Below are 24,653 nucleotides of genomic sequence, written 5' to 3' on the forward strand. Positions count from 1 at the left end.
TTAATGTTCAGTGAAAGGTTTATTTTTGAACTGGTGGTCTCCCTCATTGAACTGTGAAACATCTGTGACCCCACCTTCATGTATCATGCCAGTATGCAAGAGAAGAGTAACTTGCCAACTTCTACCACCCCGTGCCACGTTACACCTCATTGCTCACCTCTCCAGCCAACCTGGTGCCTGCCCTTCAGCCACCTTCTTTCCGCCATTGCGCAACACATTGCTTGCCTTGCTGTGGCTGTGCCAGTGCACAGGTATTTCCTTATGACTCCGCAAAATGATTGCTCCCTGTTTGTTTGTCTTATCTTGAAAATTCAGTTCAACTTGAGTCCTTAATTGATTGCATTTCCACCACAAAATTTGTTAATGCCACAGAGGAAAAAATATATTACCTCAGGGCCTCTTGATGAATCTGACACAATGAAATGCTTGTTGAGTATAGTGCTTATTGCAAATTATTTTGTGATGTCGTGGGAAAAGCTGTGAGAGCTATTGTTCTACGAGTATATATACAGGATATCAATTCTTATTTCTATGTCTAATTTCAGTGGTGTTTAAAGGGGTTGCCCAGTACTTTAGATTACCCCCCCCACTCCACCCAATGTATCCCCCCGGGGCCCCTAAGGATTTTTGTAATTAGATTACTTTGCAGATACTGCATGTGAGCATCGCTATTACTGTCCGGTACTTTTTTAAATTGCCCAATGTATTCAGCATGTGGGCGTCACGACAAGTCCAGACTGCAGCCGAGGGTCCCTCTTCCGCGTTGCACGGGTGGCTGCTGGGTTGTGGGCGGGGTTATTCCCCTGCGTCACAACCGGCATCCACCGCGCGCTTTCCTGCTCCCCATTTATTGGGAAAGCGTGCGGTGGGTGCTGGGTGTGACGCGGGGAATAACCCCCCCCCCCCCAACCCAGCAGCCACCACAGGGACCCCAGCGTTGAGTCACGCTTCACTTGTCATGACGTCACGTGATGCCTGTGAGCGGCCAGTGATGGCGCCGCTCACAGGCATTATCTGCAACACAAGGTATTTACAGAGATACTTATGCCCACATGATGAATACATTGGGCAACTTAAAAAAAAGTATTGGACAACCCCTTTAAACCTTTAGTGACCAATAGACGTCTTTTTACTGACCTGAGATATAAGAGACTAGCGTTCCCCGACAGATGACAATCCTGTAGCTGTCAGCTGTACATTATAGCTGAAAACTTGCTGCATCAGCCATGATCAGTGTTGGCACCGACCATGCACGTTTAATCCCTTAGATTCTGCTGTCAACTGTGACTAAAGAATCTAAATAGTTACCTCATCGGCACTTTGAGATATTGATTGTGTGGTCCTGATGTTTGCCATGGCAGTTCATGGCCAAAATAACGGCCTTAGAGTCTTCCGGCTATAGCGGCCTGTTCAGAAGTTATCAAAATTTAGGTGGTAAAAATAAACTTTTTCATTCTTGTCATGCCACTTTCCATTACTTCCTGAAAAGAACCAGAAGGGTTAATGAACTACCTTAAAGCAATTTTAAATACATTGAGGGGTGCAATTTTTAAAATGGTATGACCTTTGTGTGGTTTCCAACATATAGGACCCCCAAAGTCACTTCAAAACTGAACAGGTCCCTATAAAAATAAGTTTTGTAAAGTTCCTTGAAAAAATGAAAAATTACTGCTACATTTTAAACAATCTAAAATGCTAACAAAATAAAACAATGCTTTACAAATGGTGCGGATGTAAAGCAGACATGAGGGGATTAAAGGGATAATCATTCAGAATTTGAAAATTGCAATTTTTAAAACATTTTTGTCAAATTTCTGATATTTTTCTAAATAAACGCAAAACATAGCTACTGTAAGGCAGCGCTAGTCATCATACTGGGGTTACTCGCTTCGCTGCGTCAATCAATGCACACGTGCAATGTCTTTACGTTTTTCTCACAATGCTGCAGTTTATTTCTTCATAAGCCACAGTTCACCGGGTCCAACTCCATGGCACGCAGACACACATAAACACAATGTTCATGAGCCAAGTGGCACACAGGCCCACTTGCTCCAGGTTACAGCTTACGGCAAGGTAAAAATAGCAATGTTCATATCACAATGTCCATATAGCACAGGGTATTACCTTTGCCGGGTTTAGCTGCTGCAGTCCATTACGCTTGCCACCGCTGTGGCTTTGTGGCTTCCCAGGTAGGGGTCTCTAGCCGTCGTCCCCTCGTAGGCTACTGGTATGTCTTCCACACTTGACATCCAGCCTGCGCCTTTCAGGGTTCCTCAACCAGCCGGCTCTCCCTCAAAGGCAACTGGCATCCGGGCACGGCCTTTCAGGCTGCCAGGCTTCACTCTCGGCCTCACTAGGCCTCTCACAAATGGTGTCCCACACACACACGGACCACAGGCCTCACGCCTCACACTGAACACACCTGTCTCAAATCACCAGGGTTTATATATCCTGTGCACAGACACCCACATACTGACAGGACCTTTCTGATGTCACAGTCATGTGATCAGTCAGCTGTGTGTATAGGTCCTGTGTGCTGTCCCAGTCATGTGTACAGTCAGTTAAAGGGGAAGGTACATGGTCAGGTAAAACACATCCTGGACCTTTTACAGTAATGCTAGCAAGCTGCTGCATTACACTACCTACATTTATCATTATTATAAAGTATCATGTAATTAGAATGAGGGGTCGCTCACTGTGGAGGGTGTGCTCAGAGGTAAAGAGAAATCTAATATGTGGAGAGAACCTCGGCACACCAATATGAGGATGAAAAAATTCATAGAATTCTGGAGGTACAGCAAAAATTAGTATATTTATTCAAAAGTACAATCCCTTTATTCAGTGATAATATATTAGTCATATATCACAGAGCATTCTTTGTCAAAAAAACATTGTTAACCGACGTTTCGACCTATGTAGGTCTTTATCAAGGTTTTCTCTACATGGAAAAAACAAGACATAAATTAAAAAGGGGGGTATGGGGAAGTTTATAATAGAAACGACAAATACATAATATACAATATTATTACATAATGTATATAGGATAAGGTTACTTCTAAAGGTCATAGGTCAATGAAGAAGAAAAAAAAAAGTGAAAGTAAGCTGGCCATCTCACATGACTAATGCAAACAGAGTCAATGAGGTATGTATACCAAAAGAGAGAATCTGTTACTGATACATATTACGAAGTACAGAAAAGTCTGAAAAAGTAAGAAAACTTACTAGCTCAAATGGACATATGTAGATGGGACCAGAGGGGTACTGAAGAGAGAGGAAGATAATCATAAGAAAATGAAACAATAATGAACTTATAGATTAGGCCTGTGTATATATGAATTAAGCATACCTGATAGCATGGGGAAGGGTGCCTCCCGGAAGAATATGCCGGTGCTGGTGCTCAGGGCGATATGTGAAGTGGTCCGTCATATCCCTGTTTTACTTGCTGTGCAGTGAGGGGTGAAATACCCGGGTCCGGGTGAGAGGACGCTGACAGACGCTGCTTACAGCGTGTATTGCACTTGTATCCGGTCGCGTGCATAGAACAGTGCATGTAAGTCATTGTGCGACTTCCGGGTGCGTGCACTGCGTACTTCCGGTTGTTGGAACGCACGGTGGACCGCATCGGGATTCCTACGCATGCGCAGTGTATTTTTGCGGAGAAATGCTGGAGTGCGAGTAAAGAGAGAGCCTTAAAGGGCCTAACAATAGGGGAAAGTGGTACAAGGCACAGGAAAAGGGATTACTGGGGTCTCATACTAAGTCCCAAGCAAAAATAAGGAAGAACAATTTGGCACCCCCCATTTTAGGTATTAACCTGTAAAGGAAACATAGAAAAAAAAGGAAAAAATTATAAAATGCAAACATAGTAGACCAATTTAACAATTATATAGTATAATAAATCACATTGTTAATTAAATGGAATGCTTTCAACGGTATTGTGTCTCGTATTCTCTATTAAGTCCCTCAGGTGCTAAAGTCTGTAATCTGTGAATCCAATAGGATTCACGTTCTTTCAATCTTAATACACGATCACCTGCTCTTCTACTCAGTGGAACATGGTCAATCACCTGAAACCTTAATTGTGATACAGTGTGGGACATTGTCAGAAAATGAGCTGGAATTGGCAACATCATTCAAGAGCATCTAATAGTGGATTTGTGTTGTGAAATGCGGTCTCGGATATGTTGGGTGGTCTCCCCAACATCAGAGACCGCACGGACGTTTAGCGTCGGTTAACAATGTTTTTTTGACAAAGAATGCTCTGTGATATATGACTAATATATTCTTACTGAAGAAAGGGATTGTACTTTTGAATAAATAAACTAATTTTTGCTGTACCTCCAGAATTCTATGATTTTTTTCACCCTCATATTGGTGTGCCGAGGTTCTCTCCACATTTAAAGTATCATGTGTCACAAAAAAAAGTCTCAAAATAAATGGGATATGTTGAAGCATTCCAGAGTTATTATTACTACATAAAGTGACACTGGTCGGATTTCAAAAAATTGGTCCGGTCACTGAGGGGTTAAAACTCTCAGCTGTTTGCTGGGCATTGTCAATTATAAGTACTTATTGACCCTGCACTATTTACCTTGCCACGTTTTATTATTATTATTATTATTTATATAGCGCCATTGATTCCATGGTGCTATACATAAGAAGGGGTTACATACAAAATACAGATATCACTTACAGTAAATGAACTAACAATGATAGACTGGTACAGAGGGAAGAGGACCCTGTCCTTGCGGGCTTACGTTCTACTTGCTTTATATGTTTCCCTATCGATTTTGCCTTTTGACTTTTTTCTCCTAGTTCTGACCTTGGCTATCTCCTGACCTTCTTACTGAATTTGTCTTGTATCTGCCCTCTCTGGTTTTGTCCCAGCTTATCGAGTCTCACTCCATTGGCAGGCAGTCACTCCATGGACATAACACAGAGGGATCTGTAGTAAGTCCAGATCTGTGTATAAGAGTTAGAGGATGAAGACAAGGGTACATCTTTAGAGATGGGTAGCAAGGTTGAAATGTTGTATAATTATGGCTTATAAGCACCTATACAAGGACTGTAAGTGTGACATTATTATTATTATAGTGCCATTTATTCCATGGTGCTTTACAAGTGAAAAGGAGTATACATAAAAAACTAGTAAAATAATCTTCATCAATGCAAGTTGCTGACTGGTACAGGAGGAGAGCGGACCCTGCCCGCGAGGGCTCACAGTCTACAAGGTATGGGTGAGGATACAGTAGATGAGGGGAAAGCTGGTCATGCAGTGGTATAGCGGAACAATTGTTACTATAGGTTGTAGGCGTGTTGGAAGAGATAGGTCTTCAGGTTCCTTTTTGAAGGTTTCCATGATAGGTGATAGGCTGATATGTTGGGGATAGAGAGCTCCACAGTAGGGGGAATGCGTGGGAGAAATCTTGTATGTGATTGTGGGAAGAGGAAATAAGAGGGGAGTAGAGAAGGAGATTTTGTGAGGATCGGAGTTTGCATGCACCGGGAGACTAAGTCACAGATGTATGGAGGAGACCGATTTTGGATGGCTTTGTATGCCATGGTTAGGGTTTTGAACTGAAGTCACTGGGTAATGGGGAGCCAGTGAAGGGATTGACAGAGGGGAGAGGCTGGTGAATAGCAACTAGACAGGTGGATTAGTCGGGCAGCACAGTTTAGGATAGATTGGAGGGGTGTGAGAGTGTTAGTAGGGAGGCCACAGAGCACGATGTTGCAGTAGTCGAGGCAGAAGATGAGGGCATGGACTAGTGTTTTTGCAGATTCTTGATTAAGGAATGTAACGATCTGGGAAATATTTTTGAGTTGCAGTCCGCAAGAAGTAGAAAGGGCTTGGATATGTGGTTTGAAGGAGAGATCAGAGTCCAAGGTTACGTCAAGGCAGTGAGCTTGCTGGACTGCAGAGAGTGAGCAGCCATTTACTTTAATGGATAGGTCCGCTGGGTGGTTGAGTGAGATGGTAGGAAAGATGATGAATTCAGTTTTATCCATGTTAAGTTTTAGAAATCTAGCAGAGAAGAAGGATGAAACAGCGGACAGACATTGTGGGATTCTGGTTAGTAAGCAGGTGATATCGGGTCCAGAGAGGTAGATCTGTGTGTCATCAGGTGATAGTGAAAGCTGTGGGACTCTGAGCTGTCCCAGGTTGAAGGTGTAAATGGAGAAGAGCAGGGGCCCTAGGACTGAACCTTGCGGGACACCAACAGATAGGGGACAAGATGAGGAGGTTGTGTGGGAGACGCTGAATGTCCAGTCTGTTAGGTATGACGAGATCCAACATAGGGCCAAATGTGTGCTGCCAAGAGATGAGAGAATCTGCAGTAAGAGGGAATGGACCACTGTGTCAAAAGCTGAGGACAGGTCCAGGAGGAGGAGGACAGAGTAGTGTTGCTTGGCTTTGGCGGTTAGTAGGTCATTGGTGACTTTAGTCAGGAAAGTTTCAGTGGAGTGATGTGGTTGGAAGCTAGATTGTAAGCGGTCAAAGAGGGAGCAGGAGGAGAGGTGGGAGGACAGTTCAATATGGACGTGTTGTTCCAGAAGTTTTGAGGCATAGGGGAGAAGTGATATGGGGCGATAGCTAGACACAGAAGATGAGTCAATGGAGGGCTTTTTGAGGATGGGTGTGATCGAGGCATATTTGAAGAATGAGGGGAAAACACAAGTTGTTCCTGACAGGTTGAAGAGATGGGTTAGGGTTGGGATGAAGACTTTGGTGAGGTTTGGGATGAGATGGGATGGAATCAGGTCAAGTGCACAGTTGGTGAGATGTGAACTTGAGAGTAGAGCGGAAAGTTGATCTTCTGTAATGGTGGAGAAGCTGGTTTTGAAGGAAGGCTGAGTAGTTATGAGGAGGGGCTGTTGGGGTTGTAGGCCATTCTCTGATGTTATCGATCTTCCGTTTGAAGAATGAGGCAAAGTCTTCAGCTGAGATGAGAGTAGAGGGAGGAGATTCTGGGAGACGGAGGAGTGAATTGAATAGCTGTTTAGGTTGTGAGACAGGGAGGATATGAGAGATCAGAAGTAGGTTTGTTTTGTGGCAATGAATGTGAACTTGAAAGTAGCCAGAAACTGTTTGAATGCAAGGAAGTACTCGTTGGAGTATGATCTTTTCCATCTCCGCTCGGCAACCCTGGAAGCCTGCCTCACTCAGCCCTTTAGTCAGGCTGGTGTGCCAGGGTTGTCTGATTGTGCGAGCTTTGGTATGTGTGAGGGGGGGACCGATTCGAGAGCTGCAGCTGTTGTGGTGTTATATAAAGCGCAGCAGCATCTGCATTGTGTAAGAAAATTATGTTTGCAAGAGGGAGAAGGGATTCAGAGAGTGAGTGTAGATCAAGGTGTTTAATATTTCTGCAAGGGTGTGCCAGTTTGTGAAGTGGGGATTTATACCTGGAGAGGAGAGGGAAGAGAATGTAGGTAGGTTGAAAGATGGAGACGTGAGTTAGAGAGGTTAGATAGGGAACAGAGGCGGGTAAAGATAAAGTTCAGTGTGCGGCCCTCTTTGTGAGTGGCTGCGTAAACCATTGAGCAAGGCCGAAGGAGGAAGTGAGAGATGGCTGTCTCCAAGCTTCTGAGTTGAAAGTGTCAATGGGGATATTGATGTCACCCATGATGATAGTGGGGATTTCAGTGGAAAGGAAGTGAAGTACCCAGGTGGTGGCTGTCCCTGGGGGCGGTAAATGACAGCCAGTTGGAGGCTGGAGGGGGGAGTAGATATGCACATCAAAAGAAGGGAGAGTAACCAAGGGTGGCAGTAGAATTTGAGTGAAGGAGCAGTTATCTGACAGAAGAAAACTAACTCCTGAAGAAAACTAACTCCTCTGCCATGCTCGTTGCTGGGACGGGGTGTGTGAGAAAGATGGAATCCATCATAAGAAAGTGCAGCTGGAGAGGTTGTGTCAGAGGGGGTGAGCCATGTTTCAGTGATGCTGAGAAAGGTAAGTTTGTTAGTAATGAAAAGATCATGGATGTAGGAAAGTTTGTTGCAGACAGAGCGAGCGTTCAGTAGAGATCCTGTTGGAGGGACTGGGGAACAGGAGGCTGGGCGGAGGGATAGAAGATTAGAAGGGTTGCAGAAATGTGTGGTAGATTGTGGATGAGATGTAGAAGTGACTGGAGATGTGGTGAGGAGGACCAGGATTTGGGGAAATATTGCCGGCAGTGAGGAGGAGCAGAGAAAGTGTTTGTAGGTGGGAGCAGGGGAGGGCATGAGGTGGCTGTCTGCGTTTGTTGACAAAGGATTGTACAGTGGGTACGGAAAGTATTCAGACCCCATTAAATTTTTCACTCTTTGTTTCATTGCAGCCATTTGGTAAATTTTAAAAAGTTCCTTTTTTTCCTCATTAAAGTACATTCTGCACCCCATCTTGACTGAAAAAAACCCCAGAAATGTAGAAATTTTTGCAAATTTATTAAAAAAGAAAAACTGAAATATCACATGGTCTTAAGTATTCAGACCCTTTGCTCAGTATTGAGTAGAAGCACCCTTTTGAGCTGGTACAGCCATGAGTCTTCTTGGGAATGATGCAACAAGTTTTTCACACCTGGATTTGGGGATCCTCTGCCATTCTTCCTTGCAGATCCTCTCCAGTTCCGTCAGGTTGGATAGTGAACATTGGTAGACAGCCATTTTCAGGTCTCTCCAGAGATGCTCAATTGGGTTTAGGTCAGGGCTCTGGCTGGGCCTGACAAGAATGGTCACAGAGTTGTTCTGAAGCCACTCCTTCGTTATTTTAGCTGTGTGCTTAGGGTCATTGTCTTGTTGGAAGGTGAACCTTTGGCCAGGTCTGAGGTCCAGAACACTCAGGAAGAGGTTTTCAGCCAGGATATCTCTGTACTTGGCCGCATTCATGTTTCCTTCAATTGCAACCAGTCGTCCTGTCCCTGCAGCTGAAAAACACCCCCATAGCATGATGCTGCCACCACCATATTTCACTGTTGGGGTTGTATTGGGCATTTCGCCCCTTTGAAAAAGCTACAGGCGAAACGGCGTCGTCGGGGTTTAGGACGGCATATCTCCCCTTGCTATTCCCTTGGTGGTCATTATGTAAGTAATCTCTTTTGAGGTGTACACATTACTTCTGTGCTTTTATTTCTATGCATCCACCTGACAGGTCTTGTTGTTAGCACTTGCTAAATGGGATGCATAAGATGTAATTACAATTATTGCACTACCTTTGTTCTTCTGGTACACCTGCAAGTGTATTTTTGTATGCACTAATCTCTTTATGCACTTTTTCACTTTATATGTTTATTTATAATTTGACCTAGGGTGTATGTATGTGTGTGTATATATATATATATATATATATATATATATATATATATATATATATATATATATATATATATATATATATATTAATGTACATATTTTGATACTGTTTCAGGCACATTTGCACTTTACTTATCTGCAGGTTGTACTATTTACCGATATTAAATTATCAAATTATTATATCATTATTAGTCCCCTTTTTTTAGGAATTGTGCACAATATTTATTAGTTGTAATATACCTTTTGACCCTTTTTGATATAGGGCCCCCCACCACTGTATTTGTTTAGCTAAGGGAATATGTTTGTTATGTATTCTGAGGGCACCTGTTTTTTAATCCGGTTTCTATTTTAAACTGTTGAAATAAATAATAATTAATTTTATGTGTCTTTCTATTTTTTCTTCCATTTAAACCAAGGCGCATATGGCCTAGGTTTCTTTGATGGTGATATATTTATTGGAAGCATATAAGTTTGTGACCTTTTGTGGTATACTATTTGATGAGCAGTGCCTGGTTTTCTCCATACATACCGCTTAGAATTATCACCAAAAAGTTCTATCTTCGTCTCATCAGACCAGAGAATCTTATTTTTCATAGTCATATGTTTTTGAGCAAACTCTATGCAGGCTCTCATATGTCTTGCACTGAGGAGAAGCTTCTGTCGGGTCACTCTACCATAAAGGCCCAACTGGTGGAGGGCTGCAGTAATAGTTGACTTTGTGGAACTTTCTCCCATCTCCTTACTGCATCTCTGGAGCTCAGCCACAGTGATCTTGGGGTTCTTCTTCACCTCTCTCACCAAGGCTCTTTTCCCACGATTGCTCATTTTGGCTGGACGGCCAGGTCTAGGAAGACTTCTGGTGGTCCCAAACTTCTTCCATTTATGGATTATGGAGGCCACTGTGCTCTTAGGAACCTTGAGTAATGCAGAAATTCTTTTGTAACCTTGGCCATATTTGTGCCTTGCCACAATTCTCTGACAAGTCTCTGAGCTCCTTGGGCAGTTCCTTTTGAGCTCATGATTCTAATTTGGTCTGACATGCACTGTGAGCTGTGAGGTCTTATATAGACAGGTGTGTGCCTTTCCAAATCAAGTCCCATCAGTTTAATTAAACACAGCTGGACTCCAATGAAGGAGTACAAGCATCTCAAGGAGGACCACAAGGAAATGGACAGCATGTGACTTAAATATGAGTGTGCGAGCAAAGGGTCTGAATACTTATGACCATGTGATATTTCAGTTTTTCTTTTTTAATAAATTTTGCCAAAATTTTTACATTTCAGGGTTTTTTCAGTCTAGATGGGGTGCAGAGTGTACTTTAATGAGAAAAAAAAAATTACCAAATGGCTGCAATGAAACAAAGAGTGAAACATTTAAAGGGGTCTGAATACTTTCCGTACCCACTGTATGTTGAGGAACAGATCTGAGGAGGAGGTGAAATGGATGGGAGGGATGGAGAGTGAGATGACCAGTTCCTTACTAGGTATAGGGATTAGGGGGTTAGTAGGAAGTGAAGGATTATAGAGGTGAGAGTGAATGCCAACACAAACATTGTTTACCGTGACTATGTATCTAGTTACCTTCAGTTCCCTTCTGGTTCAATTCTAGTATAATTCATAGCTGCACAATTATATATTGCACTTGTATGCTGCACTTAGCAGACATCCACCGTATCAATAAACTTCTACATTTCTGTATGAATAATGCAGTGTGCAGTGAAATTACTGTAAAAGGCTTTCACATACAGTTACAGTACACATTTGCATGGGGCTGACAAGAAAAGACACATCCTGCTATTAGCTATCTCCAACGTTTCGACAGACTAGAGCAGCCAGTTAATAATAATAACAAAAAACAGGAGCATGTTCTTCCACCTAATATGTTTTTGCTTATTATCTACAGTAATTGTATTATTACATGGGATTCCTTATGACGTTACATCGGCTCATCTTCTCCTCATTCAGGTCCTTGCAATACCGAATTCTGTAGGTTGAGATCTATGTAAGAGATTTTTCCCTATTGACTTTCAAGGATGGTTGAAGACAGGGACAAGATGGCGGAGAGGATATTACACCTCACCCTAGAAATCCTCTTTCGGCTTACTGGAGAGGTGAGAGATTCTGATGACATCACATTACATCATACTTATCTATGGGAATTACAGATGGACAGAACTGGAGAGGTGAGGACTCTGGAAATGTCTGTAGTGCGATATAATGATACTTCTCTTCATAACCAGGATTACACAGTAGTGAAGAAGACCTCTAGTGAGTTCTATCAGGGATGGGGAAGACCCCTGAACCCAATCACGGGGCCTCCACCTAACCTCCTGATACATGAGGACATCAATGACCAGAAGATACTAGGACTCACCTACAAGATGATTGAGCTGCTGTCTGGAGAGGTGACACTGCTGGGAATGCTTGTACATTATACAGTAACGCTATGGAGGGATCGAGGGGATGACTGTATCATTGTATGTGTCAGGTGCCTGTAAGATGTCAGGATGTCGCCGTCTATTTCTCCATGGAGGAGTGGGAGTATTTAGAAGTACACAAAGATTTATACAAGGACGTCATGGAGGTTCCCCAGCCTCTCACATCACCAGGTAATAGACGAGATTAAATACACACGGCCTATATAATGTATGTAAAGAATGAATTTAGTCTCTGTATTTGTTTCATCCAGTTCTATCCAGTAAGAGGACAACACCAGAGGGATGTCCCCGTCCTCTTCTTCCACAGGACTGTAAACAAGAAGATCCCAGTGTTCCTCAGGATCATCAGGTAGATGAAGAGAAGGTGTTATGAGATCTCCCCTATGATGTGTAGACGGCTGTGAAGGTCTTGTGCACAGTCTTGTTTTATCCACCAGTATTATATGTTTATTCTTGTGTAATGAGAATGGTGGAGATGTCAGGATTAGAACTGACCATAGATGTGACTTCTTCATCTGTCGGTGACTTTTACAATATTTGTTTCAGGGTGAAGTTCTGACCCATATTAATACTACAGAGACAGATGTGAAGGGTGATGAGTGGTATAAAGAGGAGATTTCTACATTTGACCACGCAGGTGAGTAGTAACTACTAAATGTAGAAAAGTTATAGATTCTTCTAAGTCACTGGTTGTGGTTGCTTAATCTGCAGTTTTTAGTTTTTATTGTGTAAAAGCGCCAAAACATAAAAAAAGGTATAAATGTGGTAACGCTGTAATCGTACTGACCCGAAGAATAAAGCTGCCTTATCAATTTTAGCACACACGAAATGACAAATAAAAAAACAATTGTTGAATTGCTGTTTTTTGTTCAATCTGCCTCCTAAAAATCAGAATACAGAAAAGGTATTAAAAAATGTCACGTGCCCGAAAATGGTATCAATAAAAACATCAAGTCGTCCCACAAAAAACAAGCCATCACATGACTCTTTTGGCCGAAATATGGAAAAATTCTAGCTTTTAAAATATGGCGAGTCTTGCCGTATGGCTAACCAGTACTGTACAGCCACATATGGGGTATTTGTATATTCAGCAGAAATTGTGGGACAAATTTTGGTGCCATTTTTACCCATTTCCCAGTGTGAAAATGTAAAATCTGGGGCTAAAAGTAAATTTTGGTGGTAAAAATGTAATTATTTTTTTTCTTCACTGCCCAATGGTATAAAATTCTGTGACTCACCCGTGGTGTAAATATGCTCACTGCACCCCTAGATTAATTCATTGAGAGGTGTAGTTTGTAAAATGGGGTCTCTTATGTGGGGTCTGCTGTTCTGCCACCTCAGGGGCCCTGCAAATGTGACATGGCACCCTCAAACCAGTCCAGCAAAATCTGAACTCCAATATGGTGCTTCTTCTCTTCTGAGCTTCGCACTGTGCATCAAAAGTAGTTTTCGACCACTTATGGGGTATCGGCGTAAATAGGAAAAATTGCACAGCAAATTTTGGGGTCCATTTTCTCTTGCTATACTTGTGAAAATGAAAAAATTTTAGGCTAAAACAACATTTTTGTGGGAAAAATGTTTTTGTTTTTTTTTCATTTTTACAGATCCACGTTGTGAAATTCTGTGAAGCACCTGTGGGTTCATTGTGCTCACCTCACATCTAAATAAATTCCTTGAGGGATTTAGTTTCCAAAATGGGGTCACTTATGGGGGTTTTCCACTGTTTAGGCAGATCAGGGGCTCTCCAAACGCAATATGACACACGCAGACTATTCCATCAAAGTCTGCGTTCCAAAATGTCACTCCTTATTTCTGAGAAATAATTTTCCCGCACATATTGGGTATCTACATTTCGGGAGAAATTGCACAAATTTTGGGTTCCATTTTCTCCTATTACCCTTTTGAAAAAAAAAAATTAGGGCTAAAAAAAACATTTTTGTGGAAAAAATGGGATTTTTCCAGTACGTCTCCATGAAAGCACCATAGGAGGAGTAATCCCATATCCTCTGTAGGCACAGGAGCACATGAGGTTAAAAGCCCTCCCACCCCCAACCTCCTCAGTGTTTTTCCTGTCCCTACACAGGACTGGGAGTACAGGAGGAGTGCTGGTGCAGGGAGCACTGGTGCAAAGTTTCAATGTACCTCACAGGGACCCTGGGGGATCGGGGGGGGCATGCTCTCTTCTTCTCGCCGCCAAGCGGGTCCTGGGCCGACACTCCCTGTCTGGAGTCCCTCAACCCTCCGTGCTGGAGTCTCCGGGTGCCGCTTCCCCATCGCTGGGGCTCTTGGTGTCCTGCTCTAGGCGGGTCCGGCTTCTCCCGGCTTCAGGACCGCCCGGCGTCGATACCGCAAGTTCATAGATGACTACTTCCGGTCAGCGGTCGCGCGGGAAATTCAAAATGCAGTTCGACCAGACGCCAGGGAGCAGGAGAAAATGACAGGACGACCAGGTAAGGTATAAGAAGGTGGGCTGGGGAGCATCAAAGGCAGGCTTACAGCTTTGGCACCCCTGGCAGTATAATGGCAGATATGTCACATGCTGATACCCTCCCTGGATCGCCCCACAGTCATGTAAGTGTACCATTACCTGTTATATGGTTAATGGAACTTGCTCTTACCAGGCCCTCCATATTTTTTATAGGCTATCTCTGTGCAGTTACCAACTCCTTCTGAGGAAAAGGATACAGGGAAAAAGGCCACAGTGAAATCCAAGAGGTGCCTGGATTGTAACATCAGACTTCCCGACTCCTATACAAAGCGTCTATGTGCTGAATGTAGAGCCTCCATGCTAAAGGAGGAGCACAGGGCTTTATTAAATGAGATGCGTAGTATAATCAGATAAGAAGTTCAGGCTTCTATTACATCTCTGCAGCCCCCAGGTTCAGGAGTCCAGGATGTCCAGGGACCCAAAAGACCCAGAGAAGATATATCACCATCTTCTGAGGGTGAAATCGACCCATCTGGCGACTCTGACAACAGTGAGGCCATTAGTCCACCTCAGGGTGGGGAACGAAAAAAATATATGTTCAACTCAGATGGTATGGATATTCTTCTTACGAGCCGTTTGAAATACGATGCCAGTAGAGGAAACGGAGAAGAGCAGTAACATTCAGGATGAGATGTTTGGTGGTCTTAGAACTGAGAGATCCATGGTTTTCCCTGTTAATGCTCATGTGAAGGACATGATACTGGAGGAATGGGAGGATGCGGTGAAGAGACTCTCTATTCCACGAGACTTCCGCGCCCGACTATCTTTTGACACAGAGGACACCAATGTGTGGGTCACTATTCCTAAGATTGACGTCCCAGTGGTCAAGAAAACCTCTATCCCCTTTGAAGATTCATCAGGACTTAAAGATCCTATGGATCGGAAGGCGGATGAACTTTTGAAAAAAGCCTGGGAAGCTTCGGTGGCAATTATTAAGTCTAATGTCGCAGCTACATCTATTGCCAGATCCATGAGAGTCTGGCTAGAAGAGCTAGAGGGTCACCTACGGGATGGCACCCTGAGGGAATCTCTCCTTCAATCATTGCCCCTATTAAAAATGGCAACGAATTTTATGGCCAGCGCTTTGGCAGAATCTGTCAGATTTGCGGCCAGAAATAATGCGCTTTCCAACTCAGCCTGTAGAGCTGTTTGGTTAAAGACATGATCTGGGGATACAGCTTCTAAGAACAAACTGTGCACCATTCAGGGCTCAGAGTATTCGGACCAGTATTAGACGACATTCTAGAAAAAGCGTCCGACAAAAAGAAGGGCTTCCCCAAGGAGAAAAAGCAGGAGCAGCCCTTTCGCAAACCTTTCCCCTCCCGTAAATATAACACTCAGAAACTCTTCGACCTGGAGTTTTAATAAGAGGAACAAAGATAAGAAATACCAGCCCAGTACTAGCTCCCGTCCAAAACGGCAATGACTATGTCTGAGTAGGGGGGCGATTTAAAGTTTTTCAAAAACAGTTGGCATCGAGTCACTCAAAATCCCTGGATACTAACAACTATAGCGCAGGGTAACAGGATAGAGTTTTCTCAAAATCCCCCTCAAAAATTCCGCCTGACAGAGGGTTCCCCTACCTCTCTTTCCCGTCTACGGACAGACAAAGAGAAGCTGCTATAACAGAGGATTATTGTGCTAGTTCCAGAACACGACCAACATTGGGCCATTACTCCTCTCTGTTTTCAATAAAGAAACCGTCAGGGGAGTTCCGTACAATTATCAACCTGAAACCCCTAAACCGATGGGTCCGCTACAAAAAATTCTGCATGGAATCAGTAAGATCAGCCACTCCTCTAATAGACGCAGATGTGGTAATGTGCACCCTGGACCTCAGGGATGCATACTACCACCTCCCAATACATTCCTCAAGTCCGCAATCTCTGAGGTTTGCACTACCATCAGGCAGTCAGATTCTCCACTACCAGTTCCGATGTCTTCCCTTCGGCCTGTCATCTGCTCCCAGAATCTTTACGAAGATCATGGCAGAGGTGGTGGCCTATATCCGGCTCAGGGATATTACCATCATTGCGTACTTGGACGACTTCCTGTTGGTGGCAGGATCCCCTCTAGGTATGAACCAACATCTGGAATTTGTCCTACAGACATTAACCAGCCTGGGTTTGATTGTGAACAAAGAAAAATCCAATCTTGTCCCAAGTACTTCACGCATCTTCCTGGGAGTCTGTCTCGACTCCCGAATGCGAATGTCTTATCTACCGGATGACAGGATGCTCTCAATTCCACAAAGGATTCGTTCTTTTGCAAGAGAGAAGAAACATTCGATCCGAAAGGCAATGAGTATTTTGGGAATCATGACGTCATGCATCACCTGCGTCAGATGGAGCCAGTTCCATTCCAGGCCTTTACAGAAATGCATCCTGGAAGTGACAGACAGACATCAGAATTACCTAGACAGGAGTATGTCTTTGTCCAGAAACGCCCAGGACTCTCTACACTGGTGGCTCGACCAGAAGAATCTACAGAAGGGAGTGCAGTGGATTCTGGAACCTTGTCCTTTAGTGACCACGAACGCAAGTCTCTCAGGATGGGGAGCTCGAGTGGTAGATTCTTATCTCCAAGGAACATGGTTCTCAGAGAGTCTGACCCGATCATCGAATTTTTGGGAACTACAGGCGATCTGGGAAGCCCTACAGAGAAGCCGGGTGGTCGTGAGAGACAGACATGTGAAAATCTTGTCTGACAACATCACTGCAGTCTCTTTCATCAGACATCAGGGCATACCAAGACATCCACTTCTCCAGTCCCTGGCCAACAGGATATTCTTAGGTATAGGGAAGATAGTGAGCTCCATTTCAGCAGTTCACCTCCGGGGATCCGACAATCAGGAGGCAGACTACCTCAGCAGGCGTCAGATGAAGGCTTCAGAATGGGAACTGAACGAAGAGGTGTTCGAACGACTAACTCGCAGATGGGGTCAGCCGCACCTAGAACTTTTTGCATCCAGAATGAATGCAGAGATGACATCTTTCTTCTCTCTCGACCCAGGAGATCATCCTCTGGCAGTGAATGCTCTCTCACAATATTGGGGAGAGGTTCTAACATATGCCTTCCCACCTGCTCCTCTAGTTCCAAGAATGCTGCGGAAAATTCAGGAAGATCGGGCGACAGTCATAGCAATTGTCCCGTTCTTTCCAAGGAGGAGTTGGTTCTCCCTTCTCTGTCATCTAGCGTTGGAAGACCCAATCATTTTACCATTACAGGAAGATCTCCTGACACAAGGTCCACTGTTGCATTGGAATCTTCAACAACTCCAGCTCTCAGCTTAGCTTCTGAAAGGGAGATCCTGAAAAACAAGGGCTTATCCGCCAGAGTGATCCAGACCATGCAGGCTAGTAGAAAACCTGTAACCCAAGCCATATATAAAAAAGTCTGGAAGACATTTTGTCAGTTCCACAGGACAGTAGACACCTCTCAGCCAAACATCCCTGCGATCCTTAATTTTTTGCAGGCGGGATTTGACGCAGGTCTTAGACCGAGTACCTTGATGGTGCAGATTGCGGCACTAGGTGCTTTCTTCGACACATCATTGTCCTCGTATCCCTGGATAATCAGGTTTGTCAAGGCAATCCAGAGACTTAGGTCTACCCAGAGAATTTCTTCCCCTCCGTGGGATCTGAATCTTGTCCTGAGAGTTCTTTGCAAACCTGCCTTCGGCCCAGTCAATGAATTCGAAATAAAGAACTTGACTCTGAAAACAGTCTTCTTGGTGGCAATCACCACGGCTAAACGGTTGGGTGAAATCCAGGCTCTATCTGTTGTCGAGCCATGTATGCAGATTCGGGATGATTGCATCATTCTTAAGCTGGATCCAAGTTTCTCCCCGAAGGTGGTGTCATCGATGACCTTAAACCAAGAAGTGGTTCTTCCATCATTCTGCGAAAACCCTAGGAATCAGAGGGAGGAAAAGTTCCACCATCTCGATGTCCACAGAGCAGTGTTGGCCTATTTGGAAGCCACTCGGAACTGGAGATTAGACTCTAATCTTTTTATACCGTTTGGGGGAAAAAATAGAGGCAGGAAGGCTTCAAAACCATCGTTAGCTAGATGGGTCACATCCATGATTAATCTAGCTTATCTCTCAGAAGGACAGCCTCCCCCTGAAATTATCAAAGCCCATTCTACCAGAGCAGTTTCCACCTCATGGGCAACTAGAGCAGGGGCTACCATTGAACAGATATGTACCGCAGCCACATGGTCAGGACATACTACTTTCTGCAAACACTACAAGCTAGATGTTCTCTCACAGTAGAGATCTGTGTTTGGTAGGAAGGTAATTCAGGCAGTTATCCCACCCTAAACTGAGTTCTTGGGCCTATGGTGCTGTCATGGGGACGTACTGGAAAACTGGAATTCGTCTTACCGGTAATGATGTTTCCTGAAGTCCACATGACAGCACCCTTATTTCCCTCCCTATATTGCTACTGTATGTGACTCTAACATATGTCTAAGCTGTCTAAAATAAAATTTTGTTGTACCCAGCCAATGTGGTTCTTGGAAAATCACTGAGGAGGTTGGGGGTGTAGGGGCTTTTAACCTCTTGTGCTTCCTGTCCCTACAGAGGATATGGGATTACTCCTCCTATGGTGCGATCATGTGGACTCCTGGAAACATCATTACCGGTAAGACTAATTCCGTTTTTTTATATTCACAGCTCCACGTTATAAACTTCTGTGAAGCCCTTGGTGGTTCAAGGTGTTGACCACCCATCTAGATAAGTTCCCTGAGGGGTCTAATTTCCAAAATAGTTTCAACTTGTGGGGGTTTTCCACTGTTAAGGCACATCCGGGGCTCTCCATGACGTTCGCTAATTATTCAAGCAAATGTTACATTCAAATAGTCAAATGGTGCTCCTTCCCTTCAGAGCCCTGCTGTGTGCCCGAACTGTGGCTTTCTCCCACATATGGGGTATCAGCTTACTCAGAAGAAATTGCACAATAAATGGTATAGTGCAATTTCTCCTGTTATCCTTATGAAAATGCAAAATTGGGGGCTGAAAAACATTTTTGTGGGAAAAATTTGAAAATTTTATTTTTAAAGCTCAACTTCTGTGAAGCACCTGGGGTTCAAGGTGTTCACCACAAAACTAGATAAGTGCCCTGAGGGGTCTAGTTTCCAAAATTGTGTCACTTGTGGGGGGTTTCCACTGTTTAGGCACATCAGGGGCCAGGTCTGCCACCAGGAATTTCAGGGCCCCATACTGGCAACATTTTCGGGCCCCCTTGAGACTCCGCCCAGGCTCCACCCCAGCTCTGACGCCAACCCTCAAACCTCCCACAGTCACACCGCCCACTCTTGGAAAAACTCCACTTCTGTAACACGTCCTCACCAATCACACATTAACAGTTCCCATCGAACACCATATCACATACATAGTCATCAGCTTTTTTTGTTTTGGCTAATAGATTTTTTTTAAGCCGTCAACAGGGCAAGGTAGACTCTTCTGGTAGGGCCATACTCTATTCTAACCTATTAAACATTTCTTAAAATATCCAACACTCTTTTTTAGGTATATTTTTATTTATTTTTCTTTAAGGGAATGTGTCACACATTTTTTAAAATGACCAATAATATCACATACTAGAGACAAATGCTATCACACCATGGCCCGAACACATATTACCACCACATAGTGAACGAATAATACCACATACAAGGAACAAATACCGCCACACCATGACCAGACCACACATTCCCATCACATAGTGACCCAATAATACCACATAAAAGGAACAAATACTTCCACACCGTGACAGACCACATATTGCCACCACATAGTGACCGAATACTACAATACTGATCATTAATAATAAAAAAAACAATATTAATATTAACATAAGTGCCATTATACATGAGAGCTCTGTACATAGTATGCAGTGTATAATGTCTGTGTACAGGTAATACAGCAATAACCAGTGACATTATACACAGGAGCTCTGAATATAGTGTCAGTGTACAGTGTACTCTGTATATAGTGTACAGGTAATACAGTGGTCACCATTGACATTATACACAGGAGATCTGCGCATGGTGTCAGTGTACAGGTTATGCAATGATCACCAGTGACATTATAGACAGGAGCTCTGTACATAGTATACAGTGTATAGTGTCAGTGTACAGATAAGATACCGACTCACCAGTGACGTCTCTAGTTGAAGTCCTTCATCTTCACTTTTCTCCTTCATCCAGCGCATACCGCCATCACTTCTTTCAGCCAGGACTTATCTCTGCATAAAATAACACACAGTTATCTAGAGCACATTCCCCTACTTCTACATTACGCAGCTGAATACAGATGTGCACCCATGATTAATGTATAGTTATTATGCAACTCCCCATTCAGAATATAAATTGTAATCCTCCACTGCTCCCCCACTAACTGTAAATAGACACTTTCCCCACCTAATAAGTATATAAATGAATTAGAACCTGTACTCTTTCCCCTAATTCATTCAGTCACACTCCATCATCCTCAACGCCTCCTGTCCCAATTCATTAAATTTACATGCCCCCCTCTGTCTTGTCCTCCCTCTCTCCCATCATCATTTGCTCTTACCCATTCCCAATTCATCATCATTTGTTGTCCCCCACTCCCAATTCATCATTTGCTCTCCATACCCCCCATTCTTCATGTGCTCTCCCCCTCCACTCCTAATTCATCATTAGCTCTCCCCACCCCTCGCTCCCAGTTCATTATTTGTTCTCCCTACCCCCCACTCCCAGTTCATCATGTGCTCTCCCCACTCCCAGTTCATCATTTGCTCTCCCCACCATTTAATTAATTCTATTTAAAAAAAAAAAAAAAAAAAAAAAAAAAGGTTTTATACTTACCTCTCATAATATCCCTGCAGGCGCAGTTCCACTTCCGGACTGGCATCCTGGCGCTCGATGCCGGCGAGTACGTGATGACGTAATCGCATCCTGTACGCGCCGACTCCAGCGCTTCAAAGAAGAGGCGGAGGGACTCCCTTGGAGCTGCAAAGCAGTGACAGCTCCCAGGCACTAAGGCTGAAGCTCCCTGCGCTGACATGTACGCCGGCAACACGCAATACCCTGGGGCCCAGTGAGCAGAAGCACAAGAGGGGGGACCCCGGACCGGGCCCCCGCTCTTTAGTGCTGTTTACCGGGTATCATACAGCAGTAAGGGCAGTAATGCCCTGATGGCGGCTCTGTCAGATGCTCTCCAAATGCTCCGCTAATTATTCAAGCAAATTTTACATTCAAAAAGTGAAATGACGCTCTTTCCCTTCCGAGTCAAGCCGTGCATCCAAACAGTGATTTTCCCCCTGCATATGGGGTATCGGCATACTCAGGATAAATTGCACAACAAATTTTGGGGTCCATTTTTTCCTGTTACCCTCGCAAAAGTAACAAAAATTGGTCTAAAGTAAAATTTTTGTGAAAAAAAATAAATAAATGTTCATTGTTTTCTTCCACATTCCAAAAATTCCTCTGAAGCACCTGAAGGGTTAATAAACTTCTTGAATGTGGTTTTGAGCACCTAGAGCGGTGCAGTTTTAGAATGGTGTCACTTTTGAGTATTTTCTGTCATATAGACCCCTCAAAGTCACTTGAAATATGATGTGGTCCCTAAAAAATGGTTTTGTAAATTTTGTTGAAAAACTTTGTCAAATTTAAACCCTTATAACTTCCTAACAAAAAACTTTGCTTCCAAAATTGTGCTGATGTAAAGTAGACATGTGAGAAATGTTAATAAATAACTATTTTGTGTGACATATCTCACTGATTTAAGGACATGAAAATTAAAAGTTTGAAAATTGCTAAATTTTCGCTAAATTTCCGTTTTTTTTCACAAACGGCAGTCATATCAAATACCTTTTACCACTATCATGTGAGGTACAATACGTCACGAAAAAACAATCTCAGTTATCGGTGGGATCCGTTGAAGCATCCCAGAGTTATTACCACATAAAGTGACAGTGGTCAGAATTGTAAAAATTGGCCTGGTCATTAACGTGCAAACAACCATCGTGGGTAAAGGGGTTAACTTCAAATAATTAACCAAAAAATGCCGATCTAAGCTGAAGGTATCTAAAGAATTGAGAACATGGTCTTATTTGGTCTGCAATTGCTCAAGGGATAATGACACAGGCTGGTCATAGAGATCACCTAGTGAATGGACATTATTAGTAGCCCAAAAAGTAAAAGACTGGTAGATACTCAAGGAGGGGAAATATGAGTTCGAGCATAAAGGCATCTCAACTAACACATCAGTAAAGTTAACCACCCGTTTTACCTATCTCCAAAGTAAGCATGCTAATTTATGCATTGGAAATCTATGGTTAATAACTTTAAGAACACCCTTTCCAATTTTACAGTAACATTACCTCTGTTACAGTATCCCCCAAAATAAAATACAGTACAGTAGTGATGTTCCCGTGTGTCCCCTTGTGCCCAAACACAGTAGAATTGCCTCCATCATGGCACCCATATAGTAGTATTGTTCACCTACCTATTATGGCCCCCAATACAGTAATAATATTCCCCTTTGTGATCCCATACATAAACAATGCCCTCCTATGTTGCCCCTATACATTAATAATGTCCTTATGCTTCTACAGTATATGGCCCTGTGACAGAGTCACTGGTGTTATATGCGAGGGGAGGTATGTGTCCCTACTGCTGCTAGTCTGTGTGAACTGAACCTACAACTTTTCCCCAGCATGTTATATGTTGGGGGTTTAATCACCATTGTGAAGGGAGTTGTTTGGTGTGAATGACATAGAGATGAGTGGGAAGTCATTCACCCTACCTCCCCTCAGGGTGTGGCTGAGCAAGGTTAAATGCTCAGTCACTATTTTTTTTTCTCTAGTGTGGTCTGGAGAGTGAAGTCCCCAGGCTGTGTGTGGTCAAGCCAGAGAGCAACACCGACGAACTGGTGTTTGGTGGGACTTCACTGAAGCCTCGCTCACTTATGGACTGTGCTATACTTTATCTTTTGTTTTCCCATTATCCCAGAGAGGACTTGTTTTTTATTTTTGTGGAATGCTGCTGGAGTTTATGCCATATAATAAACCAGCAGGAAGTTAACCCGAGACGTGTGTTTTGTGTCTGCTTCTGTGAGAGCCGAGCAAGTTGCTTTACCACAGCCCCCATTTGTTAATAATGTCCTATATGGCTTTTAGACAGTAATATTGCTCCCCTATGTGGTCTCTGTGCTGCTGTGGGTTGCCCCATGGTGTCTTCACACTAATATTTTCTGGTAGCTTTTTATTGCAATATGTGGGAGCATGTGGGAAAGTTGAACACCACGCTCTACTGTTTTGTGCTTTCAGCTATTAAACTTTAACCACTTCGCGCCAGAGCCTGTTTTTGCCTTCGTGACCGGGCCAATTTTTTCAATTCTGACCACTGTCACTTTATGAGGTAATTACTCTGGAACGCTTCAACGGATCCCCCTGATTCTGAGATTGTTTTTTGTGACATATTGTACTTCATGATAGTGGTAAAATTTCTTTGATATCACTTGCGTTTGATTGTGAAAAAATCGGAAATTTGGCGAAAATTTTGAAAATTTTGCAATTTTCAAACTTTGAATTTTCATGCCCTTTAATCAGAGAGATATATCACACAAAATAGTTAATAAATAACATTGCCCACATGTCTACTTCACATCAGCACAATTTTGGAACCAAAATTTTTTTTTGTTAGGAAGCTATAAGGGTTAAAAGTTGACCAGCGATTTCTCATTTTTACAACAAAATTTACAAAAACATTTTTTTTAGGGACCACATCTTATTTGAAGTGACTTTGAGGAGCCTTTATGACAGAAAATACCCAAAAGTGATACCATTCTAAAAACTGTACCCCTCAAGGTGCTCAAAACCACATTCAAGAAGTTTATTAACTCTTCAGGTGCTTCACAGGAATTTTTGGAATGTGGAAGAAAACAATGAACATTTAACTTTTTTTCACAAAACTGCTACTTTAACCTCAAATTTTTAATTTTCACAAGGGCAGCCAGAAAAAATGGACCCCAAAATGTGTTGTGTAATTTCTCCTGAGCACGCTGATACCCCATATGTGGTGCAAAGCCACTGTTTGGGTGCACGGCATGGCTTGGAAGGTAAGGAGCACCATTTGACTTTTGGAATGGAAATTTGACTGGAATGGATAGCGGACGCCATGTTGCATTTGGAGAGCCCCAGAGGTGTCTAAACAGAGGAAACCCCCAACAAGTGACCCCATTTTGGAAACTAGACCCCTCAAGGAACTTATCTAGATGTGTGGTGAGCACCTTGAACCCCCAGGGGCTTCACAGAATTTTATAATGTTGAAGTGTGAAAATAAAAAAACACATTTTTAACACAAAACTGCTACTTTAGCCTCAAATTTTTAATTTTCACAAGGGCAGCCAGAAAAAATGGACCCCAAAATGTGTTGTGCAATTTCTC

The 24,653-nt window shown here is 43.2% G+C and overlaps 1 protein-coding gene across 3 annotated transcripts in view; it reads left to right on the top strand.

The window, feature by feature from the left end:
• LOC141271787 (uncharacterized) overlaps nt 1–24,653 on the top strand; it is a 138,822-nt gene that overhangs the window by 102,421 nt on the left and 11,748 nt on the right. For all 3 annotated transcript variants that reach the window (XM_073681937.1, XM_073681935.1, XM_073681936.1), the window contains 5 exons: nt 11,254–11,399; nt 11,529–11,693; nt 11,777–11,897; nt 11,978–12,075; nt 12,273–12,363. In XM_073681937.1, coding sequence (XP_073538038.1) covers nt 11,322–11,399; nt 11,529–11,693; nt 11,777–11,897; nt 11,978–12,075; nt 12,273–12,363 — 553 coding nt within the window. In that variant the 5' untranslated portion in view covers nt 11,254–11,321. The remainder of the gene's footprint in view (nt 1–11,253; nt 11,400–11,528; nt 11,694–11,776; nt 11,898–11,977; nt 12,076–12,272; nt 12,364–24,653) is intronic.

This window comes from Phyllobates terribilis, unplaced genomic scaffold (genome assembly GCF_046119375.1).
Source record: "Phyllobates terribilis strain yellow unplaced genomic scaffold, ASM4611937v1 Scaffold_5__5_contigs__length_657084704, whole genome shotgun sequence".
Classification (NCBI taxonomy): domain Eukaryota; kingdom Metazoa; phylum Chordata; class Amphibia; order Anura; family Dendrobatidae; genus Phyllobates; species Phyllobates terribilis.